At 36.3% G+C, this 16,392-nt stretch overlaps 1 protein-coding gene across 1 annotated transcript in view; it reads left to right on the forward strand.

The window, feature by feature from the left end:
- Nucleotides 1-16,392, forward strand: part of PLD1 (phospholipase D1, phosphatidylcholine-specific) — a 175,302-nt gene that overhangs the window by 76,051 nt on the left and 82,859 nt on the right. The window contains exons 12-15 of the mRNA XM_011998296.1: nt 2,973-3,054; nt 10,620-10,730; nt 14,437-14,637; nt 15,662-15,875. Coding sequence (XP_011853686.1) covers nt 2,973-3,054; nt 10,620-10,730; nt 14,437-14,637; nt 15,662-15,875 — 608 coding nt within the window. The remainder of the gene's footprint in view (nt 1-2,972; nt 3,055-10,619; nt 10,731-14,436; nt 14,638-15,661; nt 15,876-16,392) is intronic.

The raw sequence follows: 16,392 nt of genomic DNA on the forward strand, positions 1-16,392 counted from the left end.
ATATTTGATAAAATTCAAATATTTAAGAAATTCTGTAAAGTTGGCAGAGTCAGTAGTTTTCCCTTTGGGAAAGTTTTAATTACAGATTCAGTTTTTCAGTAGCTATGAAGTCAGTATCAATTTCTTTTTATTTTCATTATGAAAATATTTTATTCAAGGAATATGTTTATTTTATTTAAATTACCACAAATATTGGCATACAGTTATTTTTAATAGTTATTATTCATTTAATCTAATTTAATGCCTCTAGGCCCTATAGTGATTCCCTATCTTTCACTCTTTTTTTTTTTTTTTGAGACAGGGTCTTCTTCTGTTGCCCAGGTTGAAGTGCATTGACATGATGATGGCTCACTGCAGCTTCAACCTTCTAGGTTCAAGCAATCCTCCTACCTCAGCCCCCCGAGTAGCTGGAACTACAGACATAAACCACCATGCCTGGCTAATTTTTTAAATTTTTTCATAGAGACAGAGTCTTACTATGTTTCCCAGGCTGGTCTCAAACTCCTGGGCTTACACAGTCCTCCCATTTTAGCCTCTCAAAGTGCTGGGATTATAGATGTGAGCCCATCCTTTCAATCATTTTTTTGTCATGTTTTTTAGCCTTGCAAGAAATTCACAAATTTTATTGATATTTCAAAGAGTCAACATCTAGTTTCATTGAATTTTCTCTGTGTTTTTTCAGTTTTATATTTCATCAAGTTCCGCTCTTATATTTATTATTCCCTCATCTTCTTGCTTTGAGTTTAATATCTTCTTTTTCTGTCTTTTAAAAATGGAAAGTCTGATCAATAATTTTTAATTTTTTGTTTTTCTCATGTAAGCATTTAAAGTAATTAAATCTTCTAAGTGGTACACTTAGAGGTATGTTTTAACATCTCTGAAATCAGGAAGCATCTTACGCTCTTACAGTTACAGTTGTCATGATTTTTTCTTTCTTAGTGGTACATGCAGTAACGATGCATCCTACAATCACTGGTGTCCTAGATTCAATTAAATGTAATATTAAACAATAACTTTGTTTACAAGTGAGTAAAGACCCTTACATAATAATGCTTGGTAAGTTATAGCTGCTTTCTTCTTGCTGTGCAGCCATGGTTTATACTTTGTTTATAGCATGATATAACAAAATCTTTTATTCTTTTTATGTGTTATCCTCAAAATTGAGGGCTCCTTGAGAGCTATCTTAAGATTCTTCAAAGTAGCTAGTGGAATGCTCAGCATACAAGGGTACACATGTTTGTGGATTAAATGAAATAAATGATGATAAAGACTTAATTGCAGGGTATCACATTAAAAGTCTCCCCCAAACTGAAGCTCTTTGAGCCCATATTTAATGTATACATCAAAAAATTGCAATTGTGTATATGTTGTTGGATATCTCTCATTTTTGGTGAACTAGCAGTGGACAGCAATGCATTTTACTATTTTAAAGCAGATTTCTTTTTAATGCTTCTTTGATCTTTTCTGATCAATGCTGTGCTTTATTTGTTTGTTTGCGTGTTTGGACATAGATTACTTTTGAGTTTGTTTCCTACTCTAAATTAAATATGCCAGTACTTACACTGTCCAAACTCTCCATTTGTCTGTTTCTTTATTTATTTTACCCAATAACGTTTCCTTTAGAACCTTTATCTCTGGGTTTTTATTTTCTTTAACTGAATGAAATAGAGCATAACATTGATTTCTTTTAATCTCTTTACCTTCTTGAAGCACTGTTGATTTCACATGCTTAGAGGACTCCCTGGGAGGGCAATACTCCAGTGCAGAATTCCATAAGACTTTTATCCTGACATAGTCTACCCCTGCTTCCTCAGGTCTAGCAGTTCAGTGAAGAAAGGGATGTTTTCTGCTGCTTCTTTTTTCTAACAACAGGGAAGTTACAGCATGTACATATTTAACTCAGAAACTAACTTTAGAACCCAGCCCCAGGGGAAAAATGACTCTATTGTACTCTTAGCTGCCTTGCGAAGCTTAGCTTACCTTAGCCGCCTTATGCCTTACTGAAGGAGAAGAGCCTAGGAAGAATTTCATATGTCAGCCGACCTTCCTTCTCCCCTGTCCAGAAAGCCCAAGGTTCCCTCAGACGCTGCTTCTTTGTGTATAGGAAGTTAGTGTGTCTGGGTATCCATTAGAATGCTTTTAGTTTGGGGTAACAGAATGTTCAACTAAAGAGGGCTTAAACACTGAGGATTTATTTTTCACATTTAATGTTAGTCTAAAGTTGGGCAATTCTGAGGTTGGCAGAGTGGTCTAGTGATTCTGGGGTTATGGTCTTCCCCTTAGAATTTCAATATTGCTGCACCTCTGTAAGCATCATACTCCCAGACGACATCCATCCTAAAGCTGGAAGTGTGGGCAGGCTTTCTCCGAGAGAGGGAGAGAGAGCGAAAGAGAGGGACGGGGAGAGAGAGAGAGTGTGTGTGTTTGTGTGCGTGTTTCAGGGAGGAAAAACTTTCCCATTAAGCCCCTGTGTACCTCCTCATATATCTCATTGTTCAGGATTGTGTCACGTTGTGCTCTAGCTGCACAGGAGTCTGGGAAAGCAAGTATCTAGAATATTCAGCGTCTGTGGTGGGAGAGAGGCTCTGACAGCAGGGAAGAAGTTGGAGATTGTTGGTGGGCAACCAACAGTATCTGCCTGTGTGCATAGCTGTGCATGTGGGTACGAGACAGAGAAAGAGAGGGGGAGAGAGAGAAAGATAAACTAAGATTGATGTTTTGTATGGCTAAAGGCTATTTTTCCCATATGAAGTTATACTTAGACTCATAGTATTAGTTATTATACCTAGACTCATAGTATTAGTTATATATTAGACTCATAGACTCATACCTAGACTCATAAAGCTTTGGATTACCTACCACAATGGAGGATGATAATGGCATTTGGGCTGAAATTGCCTTTGCTTCCTATGACACAATCAGAACTTTATATTTTGTTTTAGTTACTTGAAATCTTGGTTTCATTATTTCAGGCTGAGTCCAGAAATCTTCCTGAAACGCCCGGTGGTTGAGGGAAATCGTTGGAGGTTGGACTGCATTCTTAAACGAAAAGCAGTATGTACTTTCCCAGAAAATGCTGATATAATTTTTTAACTGTCTGTTGTCTCTGAAATGCTTTTCTTTTCAAAGCCTTTCACACTAGAGTGAACTTTAGAGTTTGACAAAAAGTAGGATAACTAATGTTTTTCAGTTCATTTGGTTCTATTTTTTTCCTATTGCTTTTGAGTGCATAAATATTTTAGACTAATTCACAGCATGGATTATGTTAGCATCTCTAATTTTTATTTTTGAATCAGTTATGGGCAGTTAATTTTATAGGCAAAAAAGTTATAATAAAATTTCATCATTGAATAATAAATGATTAAATGGAGCATAACATTTAATTGTATTCATTATTTTGTCATTTAAGCAAAAGAAAAACTCATCTGGAGAATGGTTTCAGCTAGATGGGGCTAACATGGTGTAGAATAATATTAAAGGGGGAGGAATAGTCACAGTTGGTGGTGTTTTTGCTCTAGTTTTGGTAAAGTTCATGGTAATAACGTGAACTGTTTCCTGTGGAGTTGACCCTGTACATTCTGGGTGAACATTGAGTGTGTGCTTTTTAGGTATAAAACGTAAATAACTGAAGCAGTCTAGGCTCACTAATGACTGCATTGGTATTTCTAGTGATTTTTTAATGTAATAGGCCCTCAACAAAATTAAATCAGTTTAAATTAAAAATAGACCTGGATTTATTATTTAGCATGTCCAAATTGGAAAGTGCTAACTTTTTGCTGTTACCAGAAACTGTCTTAACCTTTTTTTTTTTTGAGATGGAGTTTTGTTTTTGTTGCCTAGGCTGGAGTGAAATGGTGAGGTCTCAGCTCACTGCAACCTTTACCTCCCAGCTTTAAGCAATTCTCCTGCCTCAGCCTCCCAAGTAGCTGGGAAAGTGCCTGCCACCACACCTGGCTTTTTTTTTTTTTTTTTTTTGCATTTTATTATTTTTAGTAAAGACGGGGTTTCACCATGTTGGCCAGGCTGATCTTGAACTCCTGATCTCAGGTGATCTGCCCACCTCGGCTTCCCAAAGTGCTGGGATTACAGGTGTGAGCCACTGGCCAACCTTTTTTTTATTCTATCATTACATATGCTGGCAGAACATGTAGAGCCTAAATAATTGAGGTTAGCATTTTTCTGTTTCTCATACCCTTCACTCATTTCTTCTTTCCTATCCTCTACATTTCACTTTTTCTTTCCCCATTCACTTTCCCCTTTTCTCTCTGTATCTTTTCCCCATACATTTACTTGAGTATTTCTGGGGATATCCACAAATATAGTCAGACCTCTCTGCTAATATTGAAAGCAAAAGAAATTGATAGTATTTATTTGAAACACATTCTGCCAAACAACATCATTTTGATGGATAGTCTAGTTTGTTTCATCAATAGAATTCCAGTTACAGAATTGGACATTTTGATTCTGAAAACATTATTCACATATTTATTAAATAATTCATCATACAGTTACTGTCTCCTATGAGCCAGCTTCTATGGTAATCACTAAGAATGCCACCATGAATTGGATTTGAGCCTTGACAGTGGAGAACTTGCTGAGGGAGGGATTCATGTCTTGAGCTCAGTCCTAGCCTTACCAGACTACTTTCTACCTATTGAATGGGCAGTAACTTTCTCTATGTTTCTCTCAATTAAATGGCATCTTTACCATTTTCCCTCAAGATTCTGTTTTAGTACATTTTTCCAGCCTTGCCTAGCAATCTGTACTAATACTAGTAAGTTTTTTGCTTATAATATGTAATCAACACTTCACTGTTTTAGGTTTCCATCAATATGTATTTATTGAATGTTTTCTATGTGCAGGTCATTTGGCTAATCATATGAGGATGTACATAAATAAAAGCTATTGTTCTTAAGTTGAGGGAGCTTATAAAATCTACAGAAGTATCAGTTACATACAGAAAAAAATGCCTCGATTTTATGGCAAGAGGGAAAGCACTGGGCTTTCCCAATGGAAAAGGTCCAGTTGGGGAGCCCCTCACGACATGAAGGATGTGGGGCATTTAGGATGGACAAACATTTTTAAAAGGGAAAGAAGAACTTTCTGGGTGTAGTAAATGTAAACAGCAGTGCCAAAGACTTTGTCAGGCACAGCAGGGTGGTTAATCCCATCTGCGTGTTAGCATAGCCGGATGGGGGATTAAGCTGGAACTGCTCATTGCAGCTAGGATGCAGAGGCTTTGTGAGCAAAGCTAGTGGTTTGACTTTATGGGAGACAGTGGAGGCAGTACTGTGCAGGACAGGGCAGTGTGGGGAAGCAGGGGTGGTCTGATCGAAATGATGTGTCAGACCCCGTCTCTACTAAACATACCAAAAATTAGCTGGGTGTGGTGGCGGGCGCCTGTAGTCCCAGCTACTCGGGAGGCTGAGGCAGAAGAATGGTGTGAACCTGGGAGGTGGAGCTTGCAGTGAGCTGAGATCACGCCACTGCACTCCAGCTTGGGCAACAGAGCAAGAATCTGTCTCAAAAATAAAAATAAATAAATAAATAAATAAATAAACAAACAAATAAGATGTGTTGGGAAGGTGATTCTGATAGTGGAAGAAAGTGGGAAGAACTCTGATTCAGAAAGCTAAAGTTTAGATCACTTGAAGGTACAGTGTCTACAGGACATCTAAGTTAACTTGAGAAAGCTAGTAAATGCCTCGGCAGGGCTCTGGAGGAAGATCCTGCAGGCCTGGCTTCCGCCTCTTGTTTGCTGGCATGCGCTTGTTTATTGCCCTCAGCATACCTGTTTGGTTACCTTTTCTGTCTCTAGCGTGACTTCTCTTTACTTTTATGGCCCATGAACCCTGGTGAGGTCCCTTGTGAACACCATGGCCAAATAAACGTTATTGTCTGAAAACAGTGCTTCATTTCCATTTCATCCACTTCTTGGAGCTTGTAATTTTTAAATTGTGGGTAATGATATTTTAAATTTCCTAAAGAAATAGTAATACAATTAAAGATTGATTTCTCGGTGGTACATTTAGTGGAGTTGCTCTTCCTTAATCTCCTTCCACCATATTATTACTTTTTACTCATATTTACTGAGTGTTAAATTTTTTACCACTCAGATCATTCCAAATTGACATTTTATATGCACATAAATACGGCTTCACATAAATAAATTAGTTTCTGAAAGCTACACACTAGCTTTGCAAAGTATGAGGTTGAAACATAATGTTTGTTTTTTGCATTAACAGGTCCCAGAGGTCCACAAGATTTATTAAAATGAATGTCTTATTTTCTTCTATCTGATTGTGCAGAATTTCTGAGAGGAATTTAGAAACTGTCTCTGCCTCATAGCCAACCTATGGCAAACATCTCTTATAATGGCTATTTTTTAAGAAAAAAATACAATATTTTATTTATCTGATTAATAACCAAGTTGAACTTTTCCTATTTCTTTGGCCTTCTGATCTGCAATGCCGTCACTTAAAATAAAAGCCAATCTTGAGAGGCAGACTGTTCACAACTCAAAGAAATCAGCATCTCAGGGCTTTCCACAGTTCTGCACTTGCTATACTAAGAGGTGAGATAAGCTGCATCACAGTTACGGCAACCAAATCCCCACACGCAGTTTTGTGTATCTCAGCCTTAGAAACTTGTGATATTTCCTATAAAACTTAGACTAATGGGAGAATTTGTCTTCAGGTTGATTTCCTTCTGTCCTGGATCACAAGGCACAATGTAGAGTTGCAGTAAGTGATCAATAAAAGGGAAAGTTGTCCAGGACTGAGAAATGACAGGAATAATCACATCTCTACACAGATTCTTATCACATCTCTACACAGAGTCTTATCAAAGTGGTGGGCTACAGTGGCTTGCAGGGAAGGTATCTTCAGCTTCAAGAATGAGCTTCAAACAAAATTGATGTGTCGGACCCCGTCTCTACTAAAAATACAAAAAATTAGCTGGGTGTGGTAGCGGGCGCCTGTAATCCCAGCTACTCGAGAGGCTGAGACAGAAGAATGGCGAGAACCCGGGCTGGGTTCTAAAGTTAGTTTCTGAGTTAAATATGTACATGCTGTAACTTCCCTGTTGTTAGAAAAAAGGCACATGAGCTTTTGTGCTCTTATATCCCAATGTTGCCTGCTTTTAAACGGTGAAGAAATGATTTCTTTATACCCTTTACTTTCCATTTTCTTAATATATTATACCCCTTGGGGAAGTCCTTGGCAAGTGACAAAAACATTAGTGAGCATCCTGGGTTAGGGAGTGGGGTGGGCTAAACTGTCTTCAGGCAGTGGACAGACTTGGCTCATTTAGAAAATATTTTCACTCTGCTACCTTGAGCAATCGGAGGAAAAGCTGGCTAAGAAACAAAGTCACTGATTTCCACTATAAAAATGTTCTTTTCATTGTCTTCCCATGTATTTTGAATATCTAAAGCGCCTAAAAATGTCTACTGTTTATAGTGTTATGTCTGCTCTACTTGACAAAAAACTAATTAGAAAAGAGGACAGAACTTTCACCTTTAAAAATTCATGTTTTATGAAATGTATTCTCTGGAAACTTTGGGTCAGCTGAGTTCACCAGAGATAAGAAACAGTGCATTGCATAGGCAACTCCAGGCCATCTGTTTTTCTACTTCTCCTATTAATCATTTCTGTCCCTTTCTCTAAGCAAAAAATAATTTCCCCAAGGGTATTAAAAGGCAGTAGGCACTAAAGCATGGGATGTTTTGAAAGTGTGTTTTTTAAATTGCAGAATTAACATCATCAGATTTTTCTTTCCTTTGGCTTTCATTTTGTAGAAATATTTCTCACATTTTGTATAAGCCTGCACCAAAACAACCTGGAAAATGCCTTCCTCCCCAAGGAATGATTCATTCTCCTTTGCCCTTTATGGCTAGAGTTTACAATAGTCAATACCTTGACCAAAAGAAGAAGAATGCATTGTTTTATTATCACAGGAATATTGTCACTAATTAAATGTTTATTGTGGCTATAGGTGTAGGTAAATAATTATAAACCACATAAAAATGAACTTTCTATATTTGATTACTTCCTTTTTAGTCATTTGTCTTTAAGCTAAAAAGACAAGTCTCTACCCTATTTCCTTTAGAATTATTTCAATGAGAAAAGACATAGTATAGAAGAAAATGTCAGGTATTAATAAATGGAGAGTAGTAATATAATCCATTAGTGCTAATATCTCTATTATTTCAAAAATCCATTAGTTATGCAGGTAAGTGGAAAACTGTAGGATTCAGGCCAAGTTCCTAATTTGCAACTACTATTCTTCATGAGTAATAATGTCTTAAGCCTAAGAAACAGAATTTCATCTGCTTAAAATAAATGGATCATGATGAAAAATGTCAGGTGTAATGTTCTACAATTTAGGTTGAAATTTTGGGTTTTACTCTTTGTATTATATCTTTTAGTGAGAGGCTTTTTTTTGTAACCATTATTCAGTGCTGAATTCTAAAATATTCAAATACCAAAAATAGACCTGAACAGGAGAGGAGAAAAATAAAATAATTTTGTAATTTTCCTTTAGAGCCCTTCATCAGTGGTTCATTACAGAGCAGTCTCTGGCCAGACCATTAAAATTAATCTGTTCACCTTTTGCTACACTTTCACTCTTTGCTGAAATATGTATCTATATTCTTGATTGTAATAGTACTTGCATAATTGTAATACGTAACTAGCAAGTGCTAGAAGCCAGCTGTTAACCAGAGAAATAGAATGACATATATATTCTTTTTGATCCTGCTTTTTTTAGAGCAAAAATGAGTCTTCTCCTAGTACTCAAATCTTGTTCACGCACACTGGAATGTAAATCTAGTGTGCACCTCAGAAATACATCTACCGTTAAGATATTACTAACACCACGAAAGACAGAATGTTAGTATTTTGAAGTAATGTTAGTATTTTGAAGTAAATTCCTTATTATAAGGAATTTAGGGTTCAAAACATGCTTTTTAGTACTGGCAGAACAATATTATGGAAATGTTTATGTGTTTGGTTTGCTCTTAAGATTTTATATCCTGTGATCTAGAACCCAAAAATATTAACTCCTATGTTATATCAGATTGTATAGCATTGCAAAAGTTTTTAGTTCTTGTAAAAGAACTAAATTGTATAGTTTTGCAAAAGTTTTTAGTTCTTGTAAAGTAGGTGCGTTCAACCCAGTAAGATATCTTTAAAGATTTTTATTCAAATTTCCCTTATAAACAATGACTAATCACCATGGAGTATTACTTTAAACTGTAACAAAATTATTTTTTCATTACGGTTTATTAGATACGCCTGCATCTGTAATATTCTAGAAAGTATTATGGAAAAATTATTGCCTTAATTCTCTAGGATATTAAATGTCAGGTGTCATTTAGATACGTAATCTAGTATGTATGCAAAATGTTTCAGAATGCTTTCAGAGCGGCTGGGTACAAACAATGCAAATTGAAATGGTGCAAACTGTACAAAAATAAGGAGAATTCAGGACTAAAAAGTAAAAAAAGAGATCCACAAGGTGGGGGTGAATAAGCCAGTTTCCTGGAGGTAATACATTCTGAACTGTACATCGGAGGGGGATCCATGAGTGGGCAAGCAGCAGGAGAGGAGCATTCCAGTGAGGGGCAGTTTAGCCTGGCCTGAAAGCCTGTCACCAACCAGAACTAGAATGGAAAATACCAGTGCTTTTCTATACTATTAGCTATCGGACCTGGTCTTTTGGTTTTTGTTTAAATATTTTTTTCAGATGAGATGGGTAATGTGCAGACATCCTAAGAAGATTTGAGTGTGGCACATCTCACACTTGTGAGGGAACACACAATCATCACGCTCATGAACTACAAAAGAATTGGACATTGTCTTTTTAATGATTAATATTACTAAATAATTGTATTATTTGTATAACATGTTAGCGTCTACAAGGCACTTTTGATTTAATTTGACTCAGTTAAATAGGCCACAGTGGCCTTGTCTATTTTCTTTTAGATCCAAGGTCTAAGGAAGGATGGATCAATTTAATTTGAGTGTCCATTTTATACTAAAGTTTTCAGTGTTTTGGATCTTTAATCATTATTGATTCTTTCTTGATATGACAAGTTGTAAGAATGGAAGGGAGATAGATTTTTATTTTTAATATTTGTGTCTCAATATAAACACTTATGTGGCACTTCCTTGTATTGCCTTTTTTATTAAAATTTTATCTTATTTGTTTATAAAAGAAGTTAGAAAGTACAGTGCAGGCTAGGTGGGGTGGCTCATGCCTGTAATCCCAGCACTTTGAGAGGCCGAGGCGGGTGGAACACTTGAGGTCAGGAATTTGAGAACAGCCTGGCCAACATGGCGAAATCCCTTCTACTAAAAATACAAAAATTAACTGGGTGTGGTGGCACACGCCTGTAATCCCAGCTACTCAGCAGGCAGAGGCATGAAAATTGCTTGAACCTGGGAGGTGGAGATTGTGGTGAGCCGAGATTGCACCAGTGCACTCCAGGCTGGGTGGCAGAGTGAGACTCTGTTTCAAAAAAGAAAGAAAGTAAGTACAGTGCAAAGGATAAAGAAAATGAATTGTAACTTCCCTCCAGAGATACTCATTCCTCCATCTGTTTTCTCTTGTGACAGCAACAAGGGGTGAGGATCTTCATAATGCTCTACAAAGAGGTGGAACTCGCTCTTGGCATCAATAGTGAATACACCAAGAGGACGTTGATGCGTCTACACCCCAACATAAAGGTATTCAGGTTCATCTTGATAACCAATGTTTCTTTATTATTCTATAGGATATTTTCAGATATGTTTTGTTCTGGGCAGTAATAATCTATAGAATTCCCAAATGTATATTTGATCAAATAGCATTGTGTCCTCAGAAATGAAGCAAAATACTATACTTTCTTATCTTCCCTACATTGATGGAGGTAAGCAGACCTCATATTTCTGCTTCTCTGACTCTGATAACTGAAAGTGAGAGTTTAGACAAGAACATGCTTCCTGCATTTGTTTTGATATTCATGAGCTCTATCAAGTTCTCACACTTGTCATTAAGTTTATCCCGGAACCTCTTAGATGTGGTCTCCCTGTGACATCCCCTGATCATTGATAGCAGCAAAGAGATCTCCTCTAGGCTTTAAAATGTCTTTAAAAAAAATCAATGGCACCTAGTATAAAATACTAATAAAGTAAATAAACATGAAAAACAATTTGAAAAAGTTATTTAATATTTTGCCAAATACCTAAAACCTATCAATAAATATAACCCAGTCATTGAGGTACATCAAGACATAATGAATGAATAAACCTCCAGCAGGCTTAAAACATGTAACAATTGTATGTTTCACTTGGTCAGAAAAAATGAAAGTGTTTTCTCCCAGAGAATGATTTATTAGGTTGCATAATTTATATATATTATTTGTTCATTCACCAAATTTCTATCAAGTACCCACTAAAGATGTAATTTTGCAACACCAACAACTGTGAGGAAAGAGCTGTTAAAGGAGCAGAGATTTGTATGTTACTGAAGTTAAACTGGTATAAATTCAAATTAGAATGTTACAACTTTAGGATGTTACATTTAACTGCAAAGAAAATAGCAATCCAATATATCACTATTTAACAAAAAGAAATGAGAAAGGAATTTATACATGTCACTACAAAAAAATCAACCAAACAAAATAGAAGACAGTAATGCAGGAAATGAGAGACAAAAAAGCCAAAGGCATGTAGAGAATAGTAGCAAAAGTACAGAAGTATCTTACAAATAATTACTTTAAATGTAAACGGATTGACCCCTCTAATCAAAAAACAGAGATTGGTAGATTGGATTTTAAGAAAACATGATCCAACTATATGGTATCTACAAGAGACTCACTCTAGATGCAAAGACACAAGTAGGTTGAAAATGAAAGAATGGAAAGGATATTTCACACACATAGTAAACAAAAAGGAGCAGGAGTGGCTAAACTAGTATCAGACAAAATAGACTTTAAATCAAAACATGATTACAAGAGACGAAGAAGGACATTATATATTAATAAAAGATTCAATACAGCAAGATATAAAAATTATACACATTTATGTACCTAATAACAGATCATCAAAATACATGAAGCAAAAACGGACAGAATTGAAGGGAGAAAAACACAGTCTGTGGTAATAGTTGGAGACTTCAACATTTCACTCTCAGTAACGGTTAGAGCAACCAGACAGAATTTAAGTAAGAAAATAGAGGACTTGAACACACAGTAAACCAGCTGGATCCAGTGGACATAACAGAACATTCTAGCCAACAACAGCAGGATACACATTCTTCTCAAGTGCACATGTGGCATTTTCCAGGATCATCTGTTAGGCTCCAAAGTAAGTCCTAATAGATTTTAAAAGGTAGATAAAATCTCTCTGACCACAACAAGATAATGTTAGAAATTAATAACAGAAGGACAGCTAGAACATTCAGAAATTAATAGAAATTAAATAACACACTGTTAAACAAGCAATGGATCAAAGAAAAAATCACAAGGGAAAGAGAAAATACTTAGAGACAAATGAAAATGAAACAACATACCAAAATTACGGGACACAGAGAAAGCAGTGCAAAGGGGGAAATTTACAGCTATACTTGCAAAAAGAAGAAAGATCTCAAAACAACAACCTAACTTTACAGTTTAAGGAACTAGAAAAAGAAGAACAAACTAAACCTAAAACTACCAGAAGGAAGGAAATAAAGATTGGAGCATGAGAAGTAAAACCAGAGGATAGAAAAATAATACAGAAAATCAATGAAACCAAGTTGGTTTTTTGAAGAGATAAAATCAACAAACCTTTAGCTTGATGGGCTAAGAAAAAAAAAAGACTCAAGTTACTAAAATCAGAAATGAAAGTAGAGACATTACTACCAATTCTACAGAAATAAAAATGATTCTAAGGGATTACTGAAAGCAATTGCATACCAATACATTGGATAACCTAGAGCAGATCTGCAAGTTCCTAGAAATACGAAACCTACCGACTAAATCATGAAGAAATAGAAAATCTTAATAGACCTTTAACTAGTAAGGAGATTGATCAGTAATTAAAAATCTCCCCCAGATGAAAAGCTAGGGACCTGATGGCTTCACTGGTGAATTCTACCAAACATGTAATGAGGAATTACCACCAATCTTTCTCAAGCTTTTTCAAAAATTGAGGAGAAGAGAAGAGTCCCTAACTCATTACCCTGATACCACTGGATTGTACACTTCAAAATGGTTAAGATGGTAAATTTTATGTTATGTTTATTTTACTACAATGTTTTAAAAAAGTGTTATTAAGAAAACAGTAAGGCCAGGTATGGTGGCTCATGCGTATAGTCCCAGCGCTTTGGGAAGCTGAGGTAGGAGGGTGGCTAGAGGCCAGGAGTTCAAAACCAGCATCGGCAACATAACAAGACACCCATATCTACAAAAAACAAAAAGATTAGCCAGGCATGGTGGTACACGCTTGTAGTCCCAGCTACTCAGGAGGCTGAGGCAGAAGGATCATTTGAGCTCAGGAGTTCAAGGCTGCAGTGAGCTATGATCACGCATCTATACTCCAGCCTCAGTGAGAGTGACAGTCTGTAAAAAAAAGAAAAAGGGGAGAGAGAGAGAGAGAGAGGAAGGAAGGAAGGAGGGAAGGAAGAAGAGAGAACGAAGAGAGAAAGAAAAAGAGAGAAAGAAAGAAAAGAAAGAAAGAGAAAGAAATAAAAAAAATAAAGAAAGAGAAAGAAAGAAAAAAAAGAAAGAAAGAAAGGAGGAAAGAAAGAAAGGGAAGGAAGGAAGGGAAGGAAGGAAGGAAGGGAAGGAAGGAAGGAAGGAAAGGAAGGAAGGAAAGAAGAAAGTAGTTGCCAAAGCTTTTGTCATCTTTTTACCTTAAGGCAAATGAAAATAAGAAGTCAGACTGGGATAATTTTGAAAGCAAGAGGTTACTAACTACTCAAGGTACCTTTTAAATAAAGAGCTGCCAAAATATCTATATGGCTATATTAATATGCTTAGTATTTCAATTCAACAACTGATAAAATATCAATATAATGCATTACAAATTTTTCCAGAGATAAATAGTAGTTAAATATTTTTAGCTTTTTTTTTTTTTCAGTACTGAATTTAACTTAATCCTTACAGGGGGAAGGGGACCAGCTATCAAACTGAGCTGACTGTTTTCTAATGTATTGCCAGACCTCAAGCTAAATAGCGGCTGCCCCAAAATATAGTATATGGACATGGGAACTTGAAAAGTAAATAGGAGTCTTTTTTTTTTTTTTTTTTGCTAAATGCTGAGAATAAAATTATTTTCTTTGGTGTATACGTTGTACGGTTTGGTATTTGAATTATAGAAAATGCTTTTCAGGGAGAATGCAGTCCTATTTCATTATGACAGGAAGGACATTTTAAAAGCATATTATCAGTGGGGATTTTTCCCTCTCAAGGTGATGAGACATCCGGATCATGTGTCGTCCACCGTCTATTTGTGGGCTCACCATGAGAAGCTTGTCATCATTGACCAATCGGTGGCCTTTGTAGGAGGGATTGACCTGGCCTATGGAAGGTGGGATGACAATGAGCACAGACTCACAGATGTGGGCAGCGTGAAGCGAGTCACTTCAGGACCATCTCTGAGTTCCCTCCCAGTAAGTATATTTCACCTTTATGGAAATGTATAACACGAACGTAATTTGTATAAGTTTGTATTAATAGCATGACTGATGGATTCATTGAATAAGAGATGGTGTCTCCTTGGAAGGGAAATGAACATTAAGTCAATCATGAGACAGACTTGGTTTCAAATACCAGCCTCCCCACCTAGCTAGCTGTAACTTAACATTGCTGAGTCTGTTCTTCTCTTGTAAGAAAAGAAAATAGATTCAGTGGAATTTTGCCTGTCCCATATTCAGCTTTGTTTTCCATTTAAATTAAGATTTATTTTTTATTCAGAAATAAGATTGATAAACAAAAATATGTGGCAGTTGAGATTTAGGTATTAAAAAGCCTTAAGTATCTGCCACAGTTTTTGGAAAGTTCCTACTTAAAGATACACAGAAACAGGATAGGTCAGTCTGGGGTCATTTAGAGGGAATTTGAGCCAGAAGTGAATAACTTCCCAAAGTGCCTTTTTAAATAGAGCTGCCAAAATATCTGTATGTGTATATCAATCTGCTTGCTGTTTCAACTAAATGACTGCCAGAATATGAATACACTTACTAAAAAATTTGATGGGCTTCATCTTATTTACTGCTGGAAATGTTGGTGACTCATTTATGCAGAAATAGCAATTTAGTGCATAGGGAACAGGAAAAATGATTGACAGAGGAAGCCTTGCTTACTTAATGTTTACCAGAGGAACACGTTCAGGAGTTCAACAGTGAATGTAACCCATGTAATTGTATTTGAGATTAAAAGTTTAATTGGAGTGAAATTTCAAGAATTTGACCTACTGAAAGAAGAGCCAGAGCAGAACTCCTCCTATTCCTTTGGTAGTTTTTAAACAGTTCACAAGAATCCACCACTACCCTGTGGCTGACCTCAGACATTATTGCATATCTATTACAGAACCTCCATCATTTGTAAACTTTATACTTAGCTCTACTTGAATTAAAGAACCACATTGCAGCATGTCTTATGCAGTGTCTTTGTTTACAAAAATGATTTTCTCAGCCTGCCACAACAGAGTCTATGGAATCCTTAAGCCTCAAAGATAAAAATGAGCCTGATCAAAACCTGCCCGTCCGGAATAGTGTTGATGATGTGGATTCAAAACTGAAAGGAACAGGAAAGCCAAGAAAGTTCTCCAAATTTAGTCTCTACAGGCAGCTCCACAGGCACCACCTGCACAACGCAGATAGCATCAGCAGCATTGACAGCACCTTCAGTAAGTCATGGCCTTTGCTAGAATTTATCTTAACTACCTACTGTTCTTCCATAGCCGGACACTACATACCTGTTTTCAAAATCTGTCTTTCTGTAATGGAGTAGAATGAGCAATGTTGAGAGGTCACTATATCATTCTATTCAACCTCATGCCATTTTGTGGCTTTGTTTGCCTCATTTTAGAGCAGATTTATTGTTTTATCCACACAAAAGTCGTAACGACCACGATTACTGCTTCTAATGGACTAAGAACGACAAAGGGTTTCTAAAATACACCAAGCCATAAAGGAAAAAGGTATTAGATGTACTTTATAAACTTTTCTTAGAAGAAATTACATTTATCTTCCTATCCAGAAATATATCAAGCTTATCTCTTCAAGCATCAGACTGTCTACATCTTGTAAATTTACTATTCCTTTGAAATCCATTGTAAAATCCTACAATTTTCTGTTGCACAGAATCTTATAACTGATGTTATAGCCCTGTCTGGTTTTAAAAATGATCAACCTTGCTTTCCA

This window comes from Mandrillus leucophaeus, unplaced genomic scaffold (assembly GCF_000951045.1).
Source record: "Mandrillus leucophaeus isolate KB7577 unplaced genomic scaffold, Mleu.le_1.0 Scaffold566, whole genome shotgun sequence".
NCBI lineage: Eukaryota > Metazoa > Chordata > Mammalia > Primates > Cercopithecidae > Mandrillus > Mandrillus leucophaeus.